The sequence below is a fragment of the Nuphar pumila genome, chromosome 7 (assembly GCF_984573655.1).
Source record: "Nuphar pumila chromosome 7, dmNupPumi1.hap1.1, whole genome shotgun sequence".
Classification (NCBI taxonomy): Eukaryota; Viridiplantae; Streptophyta; class Magnoliopsida; order Nymphaeales; family Nymphaeaceae; genus Nuphar; species Nuphar pumila.
The window spans coordinates 36186306-36208904 of NC_143255.1; the positions used below are offsets into that span (position 1 = coordinate 36186306).

Sequence of the window (22599 nt, forward strand, 5' to 3'; positions counted from 1 at the left end):
CACCCTTACCTATGTGATATGGCAGAAACAATTTACCTGTTCTGGGTAAACATGCCATATTTAATTGAGCAAAACTAAACTGTTTAATGTACAAGAATTGGGATTAAGTCCCTACTCTCTCTCTCTCTCTCTCTCTCTCTCTCTATATATATATATATATATATATATATATATATATATATATATATATATATATATATATATATATATATATATAGAGAGAGAGAGAGAGAGAGAGAGAGAGAGAGAGAGACTCCTCCCAAGGATGGGAGGGTGCAGACAGTCTTTGTTTCAATTTTTCATTTTTAGTGATCTGACCTTGCATATCTGATGTGCATGGTCTGTTTAATACAAATAAGTCTTGGATCATCCGATTATGACATGTGAGCAGTTTTTTATATGGCCTAAAAAATCGGTCACTCAAAATTTTCATAAATTTGAAGACTCATCAAATCATATTTTTTCATCAAGAAAGCATGATCCAACAGCTGATTCCCAGCAATGAATCATGTAACGACCCCAACTCATCCACTGGAAAATGCGGAATTTTTTTTTTTTTTGAAAATATTCCCATAGACCTGGGGCCTTTACAGTTCCACTCACCGCTGGATAACCACACACCACGATAGAGCTTACACTTATCTTCCAAACCAACATCAAAACATTATTCATTTATTGAAAAACTAATAAACATGTCTAGAGACACTTGCATAAGGAATTACTGAAAGTGCAACATCAATTAATAGAACCAAAAAGGAAAACAAAAGTAAAGCCATGATGTCCCTCTAAGATGTATCCAGCAAGTGCGTAACACCCGTGCCTTGCCCAGACACCAGTCGCTTCAATGAGTTTCTGCTCCTGTGAAAAACCATAAAAAGGAGGGGTCAGAAATCCAAAGGATTCTGCGTACAGATCCCTCTAATGAAAATAAATGAGCATAAAGAACACAAGTACCATTTTATGCAATTCTCCTTGAGGAAAAGCAATTATTACATCTACTCAATCCAACTTAAGCATCCATGCAACATTATTTAAGTATGCATAAACTTTAATCAATAACAGGTATTCACTTTGAGTAAGCAGGGTATTCTACATACATTAAAGAGTAGCCATCACCCATCAACGACATATATCAGGGAAAAGAAACAGACCATGCCTGATCTAATGCATAGCAAAATTATGCATGATATATGTGTAATGTATGAACACCTTATTTTTTTTTATTTAAGTTCATGTTTCCATATGCATGCCCTATTAAATGCATACAATGTTAAGTTCCTCTTTTTAATTCCATCGCCCGCGGATACACCAAACGGGTAAAATCCCCGAGGTCAAGTTAGGTTCCCAGGGTAGCTTAGCACACAATTTATATTTTATTACTGGGTTCCCACTTAGCTCTCGACCGAATCACCTTCGGAACATTAGACCTTCCACATCTAATGTCGGGGACACAAGAGACACCCCACGCCCACAAGTGTCACTTCCTTGGTACCATAACCTCACAGCTGTGACTAACACACCACTCCCGGGTAAAGTGGTGGATTCTCCCTAAAACCGTGGCCAGGAGAAGAACCTCAATATCGGGTTCAGGGGCAACAACGCACACGGAGTTTTTGTATCCTCACAGTCTCCCCAAGACCGGATAGTTAAGATTCTCATACTCCAGATGAGATATCTCACAAAGTATATTACACTGTTCTTGTTTCATTATATTTTTATTAAAGTCGATTCTTTAAGTTTACAACCCCATATGCAAAAGTAAAGTGAAAACCCGCATCCTCCCTTGCGGGAACCCTTACGGGACTCCAGCCCGTGAGGACAACGGGAACAATGTAGTAGTGTGCCCTACCAACTTGTGTGGTTTGAGTGATGCTATTAAACATATCATTTTTACATTCTCACTACGTGTACTACCTCCATCACATATGGGTATCTACCAATACATATCTCCTGTGAGTATGTGCACGCGAATAAACCCCGCAATTTCGCATACTTATGTTAAATGAGACATCAATAGTCTAGTAGAAACATGACTATACATTTTACACGCATACTCATAACACTACTCATTCCCATCAAAATGTACATCTATTAAAAACTCATACTCCTCCTGTCAAACCGAACAATATATCACTGAAGAAGAAAAGCAGGAATCATATATTATTTTATTTTTTTTTATTTTTATTTTTTTAATAAACAAATCCAGCCCAGCCGACCTTGTCGGCTGGGTCTGACAGCATATGCACAGGCTCGGTCTGGGCCTGTGTATGCTGTCAAGACCTAAACAGCATAAAGAAAATCCCCTTTATGAAATTCTGTATATATATTATTTCTTTTTAATCCTGCGAAACCCAGCCGACCCTATCGGCCGGGCCCAACAGAATACACACAGACTCAGTTTGGGCATGTGTGTGCTGCGAGTAAACAACATCTTACATGTTTAACAACTATTTATGTATATATTTTCCTATAACATCTGTACCACAAGCCAGCAAAATCAAGTCATTCATCACATGGAATAGACTACAGATTTCTCTCTAATTTAACTGTACCATGAAGACATTATTTCGATAATATTCAATCATATGTAAGAAAAATAAAGAAAGCAAGAGTGTGAATGGATAACATGATTTCAAGCCCATCTCAAGCGAAACTCCATCCTGAAAGAACATGAACTGTACTATCAGCCTAGTGTGATCTCAGCCCACGACAACAAGGTAAAAATAAGTAGGCCAATATACACAGTTGAAGTCTTAAACAAAGCACAAGCTGCATTGTGAAAGGGCAATCCAACATAGGTTCATAAACACCCATTACTTGGTGGAACAACTCAGCGTGAACCCGACACGGATGTGTCCCTAATCATATGTAGAGTTCTCCCCCTACTTCCATTTAGACTATTCCAGAATATGCAAGAAGCTACGCAGGGTTTTATCCATGGGTCCTAACATAAAAGGAATCCCACTACCGATACCCAGCCCATAGCCCCTTAAGAAAGTTTCTTAACGTAAGCCCACAATTCCAGATTTTTCCTTTACAGACAAACAAAAATTATCACTATTGAAAAACATGCACAGGCTGATCAAATTTATGAAACATACAAAAAAAGAAATGACTAACGTCACATTCGAGTCAAAGATGTCAATGCACTTATCAATGCCAAGCAAGAACATCAGAATACTGAACCTAAAACCCCTTGTTTTTTTTTTTTTTGCTTTACCTGAGATCCGAGGCCAACACCCAACCGATTGACTGAGTCGGTTGGGCCTGCCCTGGCCTTGCCACAACCAGCACCTGTACCCAACCAACCGGGTCGGTTGGGTCCCTGCCAAAACTAACACCACGCCCAGCCGACTGCGTCGGCTGGGCCTGTCGCCTACCACCATCAACTAAAGTGATGACCCCAAATCCCCTTTATTTTTATTTTTCAGGGTTTCCATCCTAGGGAAAAACATAAAATCGAACCAGGGTTTTGATTTCTCATCCATTTCCATGAGAGGGGACCCGTACGTCTTACGGTGATTTTCCGGTGGCCGGAGACAGCTGTCGCAGAGGGGTGCCGACTGGTGACGCTCCTTCCAACCGCCGTGAAGGGAGATGCTCGAGGGGCCCTTGACGCCTGTGGTTGGCCGGTGATGGGCTCCTTCCTCCGGCGTGCGCACACACAGCGAGAGAGAGAGAGAGAGATCTTTGGGGAAACAAAAAGCGAGAGGGGGAAACCCACCCGAGAGCCCCCCTGCTTTTGAAAGGGATAGCCCGACAAGGTCGTGGCCGAACCTCCCGCCGGCGGCTGCGCCGCAAGGCCTCCTCCCCCATGCGATACCGTTAGGGTTCTCTCTCAGAACCCTAACCTCTGAGTCCCTCTTTTGCTCCAGACTTATCGGGCAACCCTTATCGGGTTGCCCCTTCTTCTACTTTTTTTTTTTAGATTTTATCGGGCAACCCTTATCGGGTTGCCCCTTACACTTATAAGCCCTGTTACACAAGGCTCGGCTCGGGTCCGGACCCGAGACCCGTAAGCCAACCCCAATGATATGGATCCACAGTTGGATCCAAATGGATCCAACTGGGGATCCCCAGGTTAACCTTATAAATTTTTTTTTTATTTTATTATTTTTATTTCCTTTTTGGTTGACACTATTTATAATTGCTTGCCCCTTTATGGGTCCTAGATCCGAAATGTGGATCTAGGCCCAAATTGCCTATTTTATTTTTTTAAAATATTTTGTAAGATAAACAAAAAATTTTGTAGCAACATTTTTCGGTTTTTACATCCTTTCCCCCTAAAAAGAATTTCGTCCTCGAAATTAGAACGTACCAAATAAATGAGGGTACTGCTGACGCATAGCCGCCTCAGGTTCCCAAGTGCACTCATCTAGCCCGTGATGCTGCCAACGCACTTTTACGAACGAAATCGTCCTATTTCGCAGCGTCTTTTCTTGATGGTCTACAATCTCTACTGGCTTTTCCTCCGCAGTCAAGTCAGGTTGCACCTCGATCACCTCATAGTGAATCACATGTGAGGGGTCAGGTATATATCTTCTCAACATCGAGACATGAAATACGTCTTGGATCTGCGAAAACTGGAGAGGGAGTGCTATTCGGTATGCGGTCTCCCCAACGCGCCCGAGAATCTCGAAAGGTCCAACATATCGAGGACTCAACTTCCCCTTCTTTCCAAACCTGAAGACACTCTTCGTAGGCGAAATTCGAACAAACACATGATCGCCTACCTCAAACTTGAGCTCCCTGCGTCGCTGATCAGCATAGCTTTTCTGCCTGCTCTGTGCTGCAATCAATCGCTGCCGGATTAAACGCACCTGGTCCGCATAGTGCTGGATGATTTTGGGAGACTCCGTTGCTACGAAAACTCTGCCAACTTCACATGTTTGTCCCAATCGCCTGCCCAATCTAAAGCACATGCTCTCAGCATATCCTCAAGCGTCTGGATCGTACGTTCTGACTGTCCATCCGTCTGCGGGTGGAACGCAGTGCTAAACTTCAATGTTGTGCCTAAAGCTTTCTGAAGCTGGCGCCAAAATCGAGATGTGAAACGCGGATCTCGATCTGACACTATCGAACGTGGCACCCCATGAAGTCTAACTATCTCATCGACGTAAAGGTTGGCCAAACTTTCCAAACTCTAACTGATTCTAATTGGAAGAAAATGGGCACTCTTTGTCAACCGATCTACTATTACCCATTTGGCATCTCGTTGTCGTCGGGTCGTAGGTAACCCTACTATGAAATCCATCGAGATGTCGTCCCACTTCCACTCTGGAATCTCAAGTGGCTGCAGAAGTCCACCAGGTCTTTGGTGCTCAATCTTCACCTGCTGACAGGTAAGACACCGGGACACGAACTCCGCGATGTCCCGTTTCATCCCATTCCACCAATAAGTCCTCTGAAGATCTTTGAACATTTTAGTAGAACCAGGGTGAACGGAAAATCTCGATCTGTGAGCTTCACTCATCAGCTCTTCCCGTAACGCTTTTGGAACCCACCATCTATCTCCGAACATGATGGTTCCGTCCTCCTCTCGACGAAACTGCGCTTCTGGCTTTTGGGCACTCTCACAAAGCTTCTCAAAATCCGGGTCGGCTGACTGGAGCTCCTCGATCCGATCTATGATCTCCGGTCTGGCCTGCATCCCCGCACAAATGATGCGTCCAGAATCTCCTGCAAATGGCTGCCATCTGACCAGCTCCTCGACCAAATTCCAACTGCGTCCGATCAGGCTAGCAACTGTGACCGTCGTCTTTCTGCTAAGTGCGTCTGCCACCACATTCGCCTTGCCCGGATGGTAAGCGATGGAGAAGTCATAATCCTTCAAGAACTCCAACCACCTCCGCTGCCTCAAATTCAAATCCCTTTGAGTGAAAATATATTTGAGGCTCTTGTGATCGGACATAACCTCAAATTGTTCCCCATAAAGGTAGTGGCGCCAAATCTTTAATGCGAAGACTACTGCTGCCAAATCCAAATCATGCGTGGGATAATTCTTCTCGTGTACTTTCAATTGTCTAGAAGCATACGCTATAACCTTGCCATGTTGCATGAGGACACAACCCAGTCCGGTCCCGGAAGCATCACTGTACACGACGAAACCACCTGCCCCAGAGGGCAATGTCAAAACGGGAGCAGTGGTCAACCTATTCTTCAACTCTTGAAAACTGTCCTCACATCGAGGTGACCACACGAACTTTACTCCTTTCTATAACAGTCGAGTCATAGGGGCAGCTATACGCGAGAAGTCTTGAATAAATCGACGGTAGTAGCCCGCCAATCCCAAGAAGCTTCTGATATCAGTCACCGTCTTTGGTTGCTCCCATGACAACACAGCCTCCACCTTGGCTGGGTCAACCTCAACTCCTCTCTCGGAAATTACGTGACCGAGAAACATTACTCTATCAATCCAAAACTCGCACTTTGAGAACTTAGCATAGAGTTGATGTTCCCTCAGTGTTTGTAATACGATTCGTAGATGTTCTCGGTGTTCTTCTACACTCTGAGTAAATCAGAATGTCATCTATGAACACGATGACAAACGAGTCCAACCACAAACTAAAAACCCGATTCATCAGGTCCATAAACGCTGCAGGGGCATTTGTAAGTCCAAAGGACATCACTAGAAACTCATAATGCCCATATCTGGACCTAAATGCCGTTTTTGGAATGTCCTTCGTCTTGATTCTCAACTGATGATACCCAGAACGAAGGTCAATCTTCGAGAACACCTTTGCCTTCCTCAGCTGATCAAACAGATCGTCAATCCTCGGCAGTGGGTACTTGTTCTTCACCGTCACTTGGTTTAGCATACGGTAATCGATACAAAGTCGCATTGAGCCATCCTTTTTCTTGACAAAGAGGACTGGTGCACCCCAAGGGGACACACTTGGTCTAATAAATCCTTTGTCAAGAAGCTCCTGCAACTGCTTCTTCAATTCTACTAACTCTGCAGGTGCCATGCGATACGGAGCTCGAGAAACAGGTGTTGTTCCAGGCACTAGCTCGATTGAGAACTCGATTTCCCGATATGGCGGTAAGCCCGGCAAATCCTCTGGAAAGACGTCCGGGAACTCACGAACAACATCTAACTGCTCTAAGGGTGTCGCCTGACTATCTTGAGCAGACACACTGGCCAGAAACATCATGCAACCTTGTTTGTGGTACTTGAGGACCTTCAAAGCTGAGACGACTCTCACCCCGTCGGTCGGTCTCGTCGAACGACGCAATAACGTAGACAAATTGGGACGCTCCAAGATAACCTTCTTACCCCGACACTGGAGGGTCACATTATGCTTGGACAACCAGTCCATGCCCAAAATGACATCATAAAATGTCATATCTAAAATGACCAAATCGGCAGACAAATCATGGCCTTCTATAACCACACAAACTGCTGGGAAATATTTCTCGCAAGAGGAGGATGCACCCATGGGTGACATCACATCCAGAGCCCTTTCGAGGCTAGAAGGTACCAAATCAAGCAACTTTGCAAACGAAGAAGAAATAAAGCTGTGTGTTGCACCAGAATCAAACATCACACGTGCAAAGTGTTCAGCAACTAAGAATATACCTTCGATCAGATCAGACTGATGGCCCTGAGTAGTTGTTGTAGCCGCGTAGACTCGCCCATTGGTCCTGCGCTGATCTTGTTGTTGTTGTTGCCTCTGTTGTCGCTGTTGTGGTGGTTGCTGTCCTCCCGGAACCGCAGGCTTGTTCGGACAGAAAGGAGCGATGTGCCCAGGTTGCTGACACTGAAAACAGACCCCCTTGAACATAGGGCAAAAGCCAGGTTGATGGTTCTTGCCGCACTTGCGACACACTGGCAGGGCCCTTCCCTGTTGCCTCTGCTGCTGGAATCGATTGTGTTGTCGCCCATCATGGGTCCGTTGTTTCTTGCCACCTTGAACCCTTCCGCCTGCTGGTGGATTCTTCCTTGCCGTGCCCGAAAAACCATCTCCATTGCCACCCCCTTTCTTAATTGTAGCCCTGGACTTCTCCCAATCTTTAGTCAGAACGGTAGCCGACTCAATCGCATCGGCCAAAGTAGTAGGTCGACTCGTCAAGACGCGGGTCCGCAACCCATCCTTCAATCCGTGCACATATTTCCCCGCCCTTGCTTTCTCACTCTTGAAGAGGTTCGGACAGTACCTCTCGAGGTTCCGGAACCTTGTAGTGTAGTCCGCTAGACTCATGGTCCCCTGAGTCAAATCGAGGAACTCTCGTTGCATCTGTTCCTCGGCATAGGAGGGAAAGTATGCATCCAGAAACTCCTCTCTGAACGTCTCCCAGGGAATCTCGTCCCAGTCAGCGAACTTCACCCTTCGCAGGGTGTCCCACCACTTCTTGGCATCGCCCTTCAAACGGTACGTGCCAAAAGATGTATTTCTGTCCTCAGGGACAGATAGAACGTCGAACGCCCGCTCCACCTCCTCAACCCAGTTCTCCGCTGCCTCTGGGTCTGTCTTTCCTGAAAAAGTTGGCGGATTCAACTTCAGGAACCTTTCGAAGAAAGCGCCGCCCACGTTTGGAACAACATTGACAGGTGGGTCGCGAGTTGCTGCTTGTGTGGCAGCCTGCGCAGCTGCCTGGGCAGCCTGTGCCGCTTGAGCTACCTGTGCCGCCTGCGCAGCCCGTGCCGCTTGCACGGCCTGTGCTGTCTGTGCCGCCTGAGCCGTCATGGTCTCAGTCAGGGTGTGGATGACTTCCATCATAAAATCTCTCTGCTCCTGCCAGTTTGCGGGAGCAGCAGTAGAAGACGAGGCACCTCTGCGAGTATACGACATCTACAACACACGTGCATTTCACAAATTAGACCCTCTCTGATTCTACCCCTCTTGGGTTGATACCGAACAACTATATATTTTTAGTTTATTCTATAATAAAGTTTACTCCTACGTACAATCAAGCATACTAAATATCAATGCTTAGCTAAAAGTACTTAAATAACCTTACCAGTGAAGACGACTGCTCTGGAGTACGAGGCACGACTTGCTGATACTTCAGGACATGGCTCACTTTCAAAAATTAAAATTTATTGCAAAAATGATGATAAAAGTGTAAGATATTGTGGTGGCTATGATACCAAACCTGTAACGACCCCAACTCATCCACTGGAAAATGCGGAATTTTTTTTTTTTTTGAAAATATTCCCATAGACCTGGGGCCTTTACAGTTCCACTCACCGCTGGATAACCACACACCACGATAGAGCTTACACTTATCTTCCAAACCAACATCAAAACATTATTCATTTATTGAAAAACTAATAAACATGTCTAGAGACACTTGCATAAGGAATTACTGAAAGTGCAACATCAATTAATAGAACCAAAAAGGAAAACAAAAGTAAAGCCATGATGTCCCTCTAAGATGTATCCAGCAAGTGCGTAACACCCGTGCCTTGCCCAGACACCAGTCGCTTCAATGAGTTTCTGCTCCTGTGAAAAACCATAAAAAGGAGGGGTCAGAAATCCAAAGGATTCTGCGTACAGATCCCTCTAATGAAAATAAATGAGCATAAAGAACACAAGTACCATTTTATGCAATTCTCCTTGAGGAAAAGCAATTATTACATCTACTCAATCCAACTTAAGCATCCATGCAACATTATTTAAGTATGCATAAACTTTAATCAATAACAGGTATTCACTTTGAGTAAGCAGGGTATTCTACATACATTAAAGAGTAGCCATCACCCATCAACGACATATATCAGGGAAAAGAAACAGACCATGCCTGATCTAATGCATAGCAAAATTATGCATGATATATGTGTAATGTATGAACACCTTATTTTTTTTTATTTAAGTTCATGTTTCCATATGCATGCCCTATTAAATGCATACAATGTTAAGTTCCTCTTTTTAATTCCATCGCCCGCGGATACACCAAACGGGTAAAATCCCCGAGGTCAAGTTAGGTTCCCAGGGTAGCTTAGCACACAATTTATATTTTATTACTGGGTTCCCACTTAGCTCTCGACCGAATCACCTTCGGAACATTAGACCTTCCACATCTAATGTCGGGGACACAAGGGACACCCCACGCCCACAAGTGTCACTTCCTTGGTACCATAACCTCACAGCTGTGACTAACACACCACTCCCGGGTAAAGTGGTGGATTCTCCCTAAAACCGTGGCCAGGAGAAGAACCTCAATATCGGGTTCAGGGGCAACAACGCACACGGAGTTTTTGTATCCTCACAGTCTCCCCAAGACCGGATAGTTAAGATTCTCATACTCCAGATGAGATATCTCACAAAGTATATTACACTGTTCTTGTTTCATTATATTTTTATTAAAGTCGATTCTTTAAGTTTACAACCCCATATGCAAAAGTAAAGTGAAAACCCGCATCCTCCCTTGCGGGAACCCTTACGGGACTCCAGCCCGTGAGGACAACGGGAACAATGTAGTAGTGTGCCCTACCAACTTGTGTGGTTTGAGTGATGCTATTAAACATATCATTTTTACATTCTCACTACGTGTACTACCTCCATCACATATGGGTATCTACCAATACATATCTCCTGTGAGTATGTGCACGCGAATAAACCCCGCAATTTCGCATACTTATGTTAAATGAGACATCAATAGTCTAGTAGAAACATGACTATACATTTTACACGCATACTCATAACACTACTCATTCCCATCAAAATGTACATCTATTAAAAACTCATACTCCTCCTGTCAAACCGAACAATATATCACTGAAGAAGAAAAGCAGGAATCATATATTATTTTATTTTTTTTTATTTTTATTTTTTTAATAAACAAATCCAGCCCATCCGACCTTGTCGGCTGGGTCTGACAGCATATGCACAGGCTCGGTCTGGGCCTGTGTATGCTGTCAAGACCTAAACAGCATAAAGAAAATCCCCTTTATGAAATTCTGTATATATATTATTTCTTTTTAATCCTGCGAAACCCAGCCGACCCTATCGGCCGGGCCCAACAGAATACACACAGACTCAGTTTGGGCATGTGTGTGCTGCGAGTAAACAACATCTTACATGTTTAACAACTATTTATGTATATATTTTCCTATAACATCTGTACCACAAGCCAGCAAAATCAAGTCATTCATCACATGGAATAGACTACAGATTTCTCTCTAATTTAACTGTACCATGAAGACATTATTTCGATAATATTCAATCATATGTAAGAAAAATAAAGAAAGCAAGAGTGTGAATGGATAACATGATTTCAAGCCCATCTCAAGCGAAACTCCATCCTGAAAGAACATGAACTGTACTATCAGCCTAGTGTGATCTCAGCCCACGACAACAAGGTAAAAATAAGTAGGCCAATATACACAGTTGAAGTCTTAAACAAAGCACAAGCTGCATTGTGAAAGGGCAATCCAACATAGGTTCATAAACACCCATTACTTGGTGGAACAACTCAGCGTGAACCCGACACGGATGTGTCCCTAATCATATGTAGAGTTCTCCCCCTACTTCCATTTAGACTATTCCAGAATATGCAAGAAGCTACGCAGGGTTTTATCCATGGGTCCTAACATAAAAGGAATCCCACTACCGATACCCAACCCATAGCCCCTTAAGAAAGTTTCTTAACGTAAGCCCACAATTCCAGATTTTTCCTTTACAGACAAACAAAAATTATCACTATTGAAAAACATGCACAGGCTGATCAAATTTATGAAACATACAAAAAAAGAAATGACTAACGTCACATTCGAGTCAAAGATGTCAATGCACTTATCAATGCCAAGCAAGAACATCAGAATACTGAACCTAAAACCCCTTGTTTTTTTTTTTTTTTGCTTTACCTGAGATCCCAGGCCAACACCCAGCCGATTGACTGAGTCGGTTGGGCCTGCCCTGGCCTTGCCACAACCAGCACCTGTACCCAACCAACCGGGTCGGTTGGGTCCCTGCCAAAACTAACACCACGCCCAGCCGACGCAGTCGGCTGGGCCTGTCGCCTACCACCATCAACTAAAGTGATGACCCCAAATCCCCTTTATTTTTATTTTTCAGGGTTTCCATCCTAAGGAAAAACATAAAATCGAACCAGGGTTTTGATTTCTCATCCATTTCCATGAGAGGGGACCCGTACCTCTTACGGTGATTTTCCGGTGGCCGGAGACGGCTGTCGCAGAGGGGTGCCGACTGGTGACGCTCCTTCCAACCGCCGTGAAGGGAGATGCTCGAGGGGCCCTTGACGCCTGTGGTTGGCCGGTGATGGGCTCCTTCCTCCGGCGTGCGCACACACAGCGAGAGAGAGAGAGAGAGAGAGATCTTTGGGGAAACAAAAAGCGAGAGGGGGAAACCCACCCGAGAGCCCCCCTGCTTTTGAAAGGGATAGCCCGACAAGGTCGGGGCCGAACCTCCCGCCGGCGGCTGCGCCTCAAGGCCTCCTCCCCCATGCGATACCGTTAGGGTTCTCTCTCAGAACCCTAACCTCTGAGTCCCTCTTTTGCTCCAGACTTATCGGGCAACCCTTATCGGGTTGCCCCTTCTTCTACTTTTTTTTTTTAGATTTTATCGGGCAACCCTTATCGGGTTGCCCCTTACACTTATAAGCCCTGTTACACAAGGCTCGGCTCGGGTCCGGACCCGAGACCCGTAAGCCAACCCCAATGATATGGATCCACAGTTGGATCCAAATGGATCCAACTGGGGATCCCCAGGTTAACCTTATAAATTTTTTTTTTATTTTATTATTTTTATTTCCTTTTTGGTTGACACTATTTATAATTGCTTGCCCCTTTATGGGTCCTAGATCCGAAATGTGGATCTAGGCCCAAATTGCCTATTTTATTTTTTTGAAATATTTTGTAAGATAAACAAAAAATTTAGTAGCAACATTTTTCGGTTTTTACAAATCATGCTAAACACATCTGTGGGGTCAGATTTTCCAAACATGGATTGAAACATCAGAAAACAGCACTGCCCACACTGTATGGACAGTTAGGAGGAGCCAGCCCACACTGTGTGTGTGTGTAGCAGGGTTACTAGAAGCGCGAAACACGACATTTCCGAAATGTGCGGGGAAGCATCATTTTTAATTAGGAAGCACACTTCCCATTTCGCTTCCCGACCGCTTCTCGATTGCTTCCCACTCGCTTCCCGATCGCTTCCCACTCGCTTCCCGATCGCTTCCCACTCGCTTCCCAATATCAGGAAATAAGTTTTCTTTTTTGGGGGCTTGGAGCCTTTAACAACAACAACAACAACAACAACTACGCCTTCATCCCAAAACAATTGGGGTCAGCGATATGAACCAAAAAAGAAATTCATTTTGGGTCTTCCACATGAATCCTTTTCCTCCAATCATTTCTATCCAACGCCATGTCCTTGGTGAGGTTCAAAGCATTCATATCCTTTCCTATCATCTCCATCCTAGTCTTCCTAGGCCTACCCCGACCTCTTTTAACTAATATATTTTCCCATTTCTCCAACCTTCTAACTGGAGCATCATTAGGCCTTCGCCGAATATGTCCAAACCACCGTAAACGATTCTCTCGCATCTTATTTTCAATGGGTGCAACACCTACCTTCTTACGTATTTCTTCGTTCCGAATCTTATCTTTTATTGTATTTCCACACATCCATCTAAGCATCCGCATCTCAGCTACACTCATTTTTTGAATATGATGTCTCTTGGCAGCCCAACATTCCGTACCATATAGTAAAGCGGGTCTAATAGTCGTCCTATAAAACTTTCCCTTCAACCGCAATGGCATTCTACGATCGCACAGCACTCCAGTAGCACTTTTCCATTTCATCCACCCAACCTTTATCCTATGATTTACATCTCCATCAATTTCTCCATACTTTTGAATGATGGATCCCAAATATTTGAAATAATCATTCACCGGTATATCTTGCTCACCAAGCTTCACTACACTCCCATCACTACTTCGTTGCTTACTAAACTGACATTCCATATATTCAGTCTTACTCTTACTCAACTTAAAACCTCTAGCTTCCAATGTCTGTCTCCATAATTCTAACTTAGCATTAACCCCAGCTCTAGACTCATCAATCAAAACAATATCATCAGCAAACAACATACACCGCGGTACATTTTCTTGAAGCCTTTAACAATTTTGTTTTTTGCCTAATATCAGGAAAACTTGATTCCTATTCCCTTCCTACTCAAATCTTATGTCGCTTCCCTCTTTATTTCCTCTTCGCTTCCGGTTCGCTTCTTGTTCACTTCCCTTCTCGCTTTCGAGACGATTTCCGGTTCGCTTCTAAGTCGTCTTATGCTTTCTGCTTCCTAAAATTTTAGAAGTGCCTCGCTTTTTGCTTCTGCTTTCCGAATTGCTTCTTGCTCTCGCCTACTCAATTGACAACTCTGGTGTGTACTGTCAAGTAGAAAGAGTACGTACTGCTCATTGTCCATTTCAATTGGAAGTTGCTGCCAGGTTCATGGTTACGCTTGTTTGTGTGTGTGTGTGTACAGTCAACTAGAAAGAGTACATAATGCTCATTGCCCATTTCAATTCAAAGTTGCTGCCAGGTTCATGGTTATGCTGATGTTTCCTTAATATTGGCTGCACAGATCAGATTTATGGAAATATTTAAATGTTATCCACCAGCTGCTTCCTTTTTTTTCTTTATAGCAACAATGTTAGCTATTGGGATTTTGTATAGCAACAATAAATAAAAAGATGAAAGAATGGTTTTTCATGTTGTAGTTTTAAACTGCATTTGTTGTGGAATGAGAATTTCATATCAAACCCTCTATAGATAGGAAAAGACATGAAGGTGGTGATGATGGTTTGGTATTATTGTTTAGCTGTTGCTAACTTGCTAGTCTATTTTTGTCCCTTTGTTTGGCCTTTTCTTCTATTATTTTTCAAATGTCTGGTGACATTGACTTAGCTGAATTACATCTATTGTTTTTTTAATTCCAGGATATAATATGGCATAGTTTTCAAGAAAATTGCACAGCAAAAGTTTTACTACGCACTTCACTGTCCAGTCCACATTGTGGTAAAGTTTTGAAGGACATCCATGTGTTCCATTCATTCAGTAGTTCTCTTGGTTTATGATTTTGTGGAACAGAGCAATTTTTTTTCATGTTTACTGGTTTTATGTAGCCTAGCCACCATGACATGTAAGATCTGATGTCTTATTTGACTGTGATGTGTTATTTATGTCATAGGTCAAGCATGTGGTATCTTTAAAACAAGAGAAGCTGCAGATCTAGTTGTTAAAAAACTGAATGAAGGATGCTTAATGTTACCAAATGGAAGGTATTCTGCTTGGGTTATGCATTAATTTTTTATGCAGATTTGGTGCCTATGCATAATATATTCAATTCTTTGATTCATAAATGGTAACATTGATTCAGGTGGGACCAATTCAATTATGTTCAAATGTTTGCTAGGACTTGTTTGAACCATATTTATGAAGTTATGCAGTGAAAGATGATGGTGATTTGGATGGAAATGTCTTTGCAAATTTTGTTTGCTCTCTAAATAAATTGTGGTGTTGCATATTAAACTTCTATTAAATATTTTATTATTTTAGACCAGATATTATAAATGTTCTATGCACAGGTTGTGAATTAGCTTGCTTCTTATGCTCATGTTCATTAAAGTGAGGTTGGGAACAGTTGCCGAAACTATGAGATTATATCAAAGCATGCAATGGAAGAGAGAATAGGAGAAAAGGATTCTAGGCTGCAAGAGGGATGTTTGTGTCTGTTTTATATAGTTGGACAGTGCACCATATTTTTTTAAAAGATCAGGGTAAGGTAAATTATTCAAATGCCTTGCATTCAAAATGATATTATACATTCACTTGAAATGCAATAAAATTATAGTAAATTACATAAATACCACTGGGCATGTATCTTCATCTCCTAATATGGACCTTCAAATGAGCATAATGGCGATGCACAGGTTTCTTTAGACCACTCTGCCACTCGGCATTCATTGCCAACAAGTCTGGAGGTGATTTCTTGGTTCTCTATCTTTTGTTGAATAAAATGATGATCAATCTGAATATATTTATTCGGTCTTTTTGTGTTGCAATGGATTAAACAATATCTTATCATAGTTCATTATTTTCATGATATATGACATGTCATGGACTTGTGAACTTCTGATATAAACTGGTAACTAGATGTCTTCCTCAAGTTGTAGCGAAAACTGCAGCTATCAATTGACACTCAGCCTTGGAACCTGACTGAGTCAGAGTCCTTCCCTTCTTGTCCAATAAATTATTTGAAATCCAAAGTATAGAAATGAAAACTCACTGATCTTTTAACTAAAATATCACTGACCCACTCAGTATTTTGTCTTCCTTCTCCATTTGCGGGTCAGCCTGATCTGAAAGTGTGAAAATGAATATCAAATGACTTGTGGAAAAGTAATGGAATGGAGGATTACAGAAGAAATCAAGTGGAGGAAGCGATCTTGAATGAATATGTTGAAGTCGAGGAACTAGAATAATAAATAGTTCCATCTAATGACATTGTGGAGGAGCAGAATTAACTGTGTTCCGTTACAGTGGCCTGCTTGTAATAGAATGGTGACGATACTACCTCAGAGGCCACCAACTTCTTTTTATAAATGTTTGAATATGATTTGGGGGTGGACACAATGTGGAGGAGATTTTCTCAGTTCTCAGATGCATAAAATGTCTGATTTTTAAACTGAATTTATGGAAGAAATTGAGAGGGTTATTTGGTGCTGGCAAATGAATAGGCTGTAGAGTTGGATGGTTATCCAGTTGATTTCTATAAGTGGTTCTGAAGCTTTTTCAAGGCAGATATCCTTTTTTTTATAGAGGAATTCTACCAGAATGTAAGTCCGCTGAAGGAACTTAGATCATCCTGTACTTTGACCCCTAAGGATTTGGGAGCTGAAGTAACTGATTTAGACCGTTCTCATTCTTAACAATGCACACAAGACATTAGCTAAATGCAAGGTAGGAGAATGAGTCTCACAGGAAGGGTCTGATATCTCCTATTTAATGTACATTTATCTTGGGAAAATAGATTTAAAATTATGGAATTGTCACCAATGAGTCGATCTATTCCATTGTTGTCGTAAAGGTGGAGTTAGGGAAAACATTTATTTAATTAGCTGGAGTTTCTTTGTTTGCATGGAAGAGATGGTTTTTGGTGAGAAATGAATAGTGTGGGTCAAGGAGATCATATGACTCCATCACTCTTAATCAGTATAGATGGTTCATGTGGCAAGTATTTCTTGATTTATAGAGGATCGAGGCATGGATGCCCTTTTATCTCCTTTACTTTTTAATGTGGCTTGTGATGGACTAGCAGTCCTAATGAAGGTGGTGGTTAGTTCCGAATTTTCTGGTCCTAACCTGGCAGGCATTCCCAATCTTAGCTGCTACTTTGAGATGAAATATGGGTTTTGGTGTTGCCCCTTTAGCTGGTTGATAACATGGAAGAAGGTGTTGCTAGCTGTTGACATCAAGGTCTGTGTATTAGAAGGATATATTTGATGAATATGGCCTGACTTGAAAAATCATGGTGCTTAATCTTCTTCGAAAGTGATCTGTGTGTTGCCTTCTCAAACATGAGGTCAAGAAATGGACATGGGAGTGGATGATTTCAATGAAGTGGAGGTATGTGTTGTAACGCCCCAAAATTTCTCAACTTGAAGAGTAAAGTTTTTCTGAAAGAATTCTCTTAAAACTTGAACTTTTGAAAGCCTTTCAAAAGTATCTTTCTATTTTAAGAATCAAGTTTGTCAAATCCAAGGCACGTTAGCTCGACAAACCAAAAGTGACAATGAAAAACAGGAGGCCCAACCCCTATTAAAGCAAAAACCAAAAACTCAAAACCATGGAACAACGGCCAGAAATCTGGAAAGAAGAGTACAACCTCGAGCCACGTCGCATGCACCATTGATTGCCTGCCGCCGCTACTTGTCATCTGCCCATAAAACGGGTCAGTCGCGTGAAAAACTAGTAGGAGTGCAAAAAGAATAAGAACAACTAGCAGCTAAAGCAGTTAAGCATACTACAAAATCAACAGTGAGTAGTCAAAGTATTATGCACAAGAAACTCACTAGTATGCTTAGCACGTGATACAACAAGTACGCAAAAACTACAGAATGATGAGCATGTTTAATTTAGTTATCACTTGTTAACCGGCCATGCGGGTACGTACATGGCACACGAGCCGAAACAGCCGAGACCAATCCGAGGGTTTATTATTCTATGTATTTTAAGATACCTCAGTTGACTGACTGAATCCTATCCTAAGGGGACGACCGGTGGTCGAGAGAGCAAGCCCCCAAAGGCCCAGTAGGGATGCATCCAACTTCTGCAGAAGTGTTAGGCTATCTATTGCAGCCCCTTTCTCCTAACCTCCGATGACTGTGGAAGCCGAGTCTTTTGCTCGTACATAGCGATTAATGACCTGTCCATCAGAGTTTGTACCCTTCGTCCTCTTTCTTGGCGAAGCTAGGTCGAATCAAGCGCGACATGGGTTTCTTAACCGTCACCTCATTCTTCTTGCTCTGGTCCATGAGACTCAAACAAGCATCTTACCTGTGAAGGCGCATGCGAGGCCATTTATGTGTGTTTTGAAACCAGTGCCTTTGCACGATTGAAACAAGTCAAAGTAATTTTTTTGTTTGTTACCCACATTCTGCTTGTTGTGTACTTTAGCTTAACGTGACAAAATTGATGAACCAAAAGGATTGGCAATCTGATCGACCCAGCCTGCTGCGTTCTGCTGACTGTCATGATTCAATCATGTCTGAAACTCCCGGGTCTTCACGAAAAAAAATATAAGCGAAAGGTTTGACGTGGTTTGTTGGAGAGAGCGTCTTCACGAGGCCTACGTCGCCACTGCCACGCCACTGCCTAAGGTTCTTTAAATTTTATTTTATATACAGTTGCACACAGATGACAGCTAAAAGAAATTTATTGGATTTGACATGTGGAAAAGAGAGGTCTACACAAGGCTACGACTAGAGCACCCATCTCGTCAGGAGAAAAGTGAATACTAATAGCCACCAAGGCTCTACCACCACCATTATCATTTATTATGGAGAGAAAATCCTTGACGAAAAAGGATCTCGTTGGTTGAAGCATAAAGACTTCAAAAGGCTTTTGAATTTTGGTTTTAATTTTTGAGGAAGATGGATCATCATTTCCAAGTTAACAGTATGTTTTCCAACGTTGTGAATTAATTGTTTGGAGGCAGAAATAACATGGGATGCCAACAAAGCTCGTCAGATGTTGTGGACACAAGTGCCCCTTTATAAAGCAAGAGCAGCACAATTGTCCAGATTTTTTTTCTAAAATTATGCAGCCCATTTCGTAGGGCAAATTTTTTTTAAAAAAAAATCCAAACAAAAATGGACTGAAATGACCCTGGGTGCGGTCAACGCACCCAGGATCGGGTTGACCGCACCGGTGCCGCACCCGCATCGAGTCGCGTCGACGCGAGTGCGACACCCTGCTAGCCGAATCCCTGTGACAGTCAAGAACTCAATAACCAAACCTTGCAGCATACTTTCAGGAAGTAAATTACATACCACCATCATATCATGTCATGATATAAAGAACAATTCAAATATGCATTGATCTAGTTCATAACCGGAAAATACATGATTTCTTTTCAATGCATGAGTCTTTTTATTATCTTACTTTTTAAGTTTTCTTTTTTCTTTTTTCTTTGCATATGCATGCTCTATTAAATGCACACAACTTTAAGTTTCTCTTTTTAATTACCGTTGCCCGCAGATACATTAAACAAATACAATCTCCGAGGTTAAGTAGGTTTTATATTTTATTACTGGGTTTCAACTTAGCCCTCGACCGAATCACCTTCGGAACATTAGACCTTCACATCTAATGTCGGGGACACAAGGGACACCTCACGCCCACAAGTGCCACTTCTTTGGTACCAAAACAATCATAGTTGTGTCATACACACCACCTCCAGGTAAAGTGGCAGACTCTTTCTAAAACCGTGGTCAAGAGAAGGAACCTCAATATCGGGTTAAGGGGACAAAATTACAACACACGGAGTTTTTGTATCCTCACAGTCTCCCCAAGACCGTATTTCTAAGATCTTCATTCTTCAGATGGAAGATCCTAGAACATATATTACACCATATGCAAAAATAAAGTGAAAACCCGCATCCTCCCTTGCGGGAACCCTTACAGAACTCCAGCCCGTGAGGATAACTAGAATAGTGTAGTAGTGTGCCATACTAACTTATGTGGTTTAAGTGATGCAGTCAAAAACATATGTGAAAAGAAACCAAACCCACGGCTCTTCAGGCCGATGATGGTCCAATTAAACCATCGGTGCATCACATAATAAAACCAAGTAGTGTTTATTCATAACACTAGGCTAATAGTGCCAAAAGCATGTGCACTTATGCGAACATAACCCAACCATATGCATGACATTTTTCAATCATATGCATTCTTATTACATGTGCTACCTCCATCACATACATGTATCCACCAATAGATTTCTCCTGCGAGCGTGTGTGCATGCGAATAAACCCCTCAATTTCGCATACTTTATGTTAAATGAGACATCAATAATCTAGTAGAAGCATGACTACCCATTTTACATGTATAATCATAACATTGCTCATTTCCAATCAAATCTGCATCCATTTAAAACTCTCACTCTTCCTGTCAAACTGAACATCATATCACTGCAGGAGGTAAGAAGGAATTATACATTATATATATTTTTCTTTTTGTCTTAATAAACAAATCCAGCCCAACCAGTAATACTCTCAATGCCACCACATATTGAACAATATATTAAAAAGCATATAACCCCATCAGCTATTCATATGATAACCAAATGAATATACCTTAGTCAAATCATGCATCTAATATTGAATAACGAGAATTTTCACTAGAATTATACATAATACAATGAAATATCCATTTAAAACTTGGTTCAACAGCCACAAATGTTGATTTCAGATGAACTGGTTCACAACTAGGTATGACAGGTAAAGCATTCTGGTTTAATTTCATTGTCTAACTGTACTGGATTTACTTGTCATTTATTCTTACATTCTGAAATTCGATTAACAGAAAGTAAAATCTTGGTTTTCGGAACATCAACCAATGCAAGGCATGTCAGATCATAACATAGCTACTTAAAGTTTACACCGAGAGGCATATTCACAAGGAAAGGACAGATTCAGTCCTTTAACAGATCGAATGTAAGGAGACAGTAAGAAAATATGCCTTAAATACACAGGTAAATAAATCGTGACTGATTTCACAAGAACCACAAGTTCGACCTTATTGAGATACCCCCTTCCTATATATATATATATATATATATATATATATATATATATATATATATATATATATATATATATATATATATATATAACATGAACAAAACCCTTCTGTTAGGAAAACCTGAAATCCACCATTTTTTTTTCAAAATAGATGCAATCAGCCAACATATATTAACACATGTATGCTTTGATTTTTCCGAATGAAACAATCATTATCGGCCCACCAATTCTATAAAGAAAACCCCCAAACCTGAGTTTATCGACTCCAAGAACCAGAAACTTCCAATCTGGGATTACTCAACATCAAGAATCTGAAATCCAATCTGGGTTATTCAACAACAGAAATCGAAAAACCCCAATCTGGTTATTCAACCACAATAATCAGAACTCAAACTGGGTTTACCCGATACTACCGTCAGAGACCTCCCGATTTCGAGGGCCAGAGTCGAAAATCCCCAAATCTGGGGTTAACCGACACTAAGAGTCGGAAACCCCCAATTCTTGGCGATACTCGATACTCAAAATCAGAAAACCCCATCCCTATCCTTCTTTCAGAGTTTCGATTTCCGGCACCATGAACCCCTCCTCTCAAAGAATCACACGAGATTGAGACCCATCTTCGATCCCTCGGCCAAAATCGTTAGAAGCATCGTACCTTTTTCAATGATTTTTTGGCGATCGGAGGCTGCATGGTGGGAGGATGCAGGCTGGTGTCACTCCTCTCCACTGCCGTGGGGGAGGGTGCTCGTCGTGGCCTTCGATGGCAGCAGGTAGCTGGAACTTGCTGACGATGGAGCCTCTTTCTCTGGCGTGCGCACATTGACAGAGAGGGAGAGAGAGACAAAGTGGGAGGAAGAGATGAGAGGAGAGAGAGCGAGACTCCCCCTCCATCTCTTCTTTAACGAGCCGAAGCCCCCCCCCCCCTCTCTTTCGAGAAAATTGGGAGTCGGTTACGACTTCCGTAACCTCCCCCCCCTTCCCTTCTTGCGCCCTCTAGGCACGATTCTTGTAATCGGGCCCCCTTTTAAAAAAAATGTTGGGCCCGGGTCCGAGCCCCTCGCCCGACCCGCGATCCACGATGCCGCTAGATCCACCTTTAGCGTGGATCCGGGTCGCTCGTGAAAGACAGATCCTCAGTTGGATCCTTGTGGGTCCAATTGTGGATCCGACCCTTTGTACCAGAATTATTTTTTTATTTTCTTTTTATCTTATAAATAATATTAACTATTTATTTAATTTAAAATTAACATTATACGTATATTTTAACCCCCATTTTGTGGGTTATTTACGGATTCAGGTATCGGGTCCGAACTCTGCTACTCAGG

At 42.2% G+C, this 22599-nt stretch overlaps 1 protein-coding gene across 4 annotated transcripts in view; it reads left to right on the forward strand.

The window, feature by feature from the left end:
* LOC149831912 (protein ANTI-SILENCING 1-like) overlaps positions 1-22599 on the forward strand; it is a 135222-nt gene that overhangs the window by 77824 nt on the left and 34799 nt on the right. For 2 of the 4 annotated variants that reach the window (XM_090014216.1, XM_090014217.1), the window contains exons 7-8: positions 14909-14987; positions 15160-15250. In XM_090014216.1, coding sequence (XP_089870342.1) covers positions 14909-14987; positions 15160-15250 — 170 coding nt within the window. Of the gene's footprint in view, positions 1-14908; positions 14988-15159; positions 15251-15348; positions 15464-22599 lie in introns of those variants that run through there. The other 2 variants (XM_090014218.1, XM_090014219.1) reach the window with 2 other exon arrangements.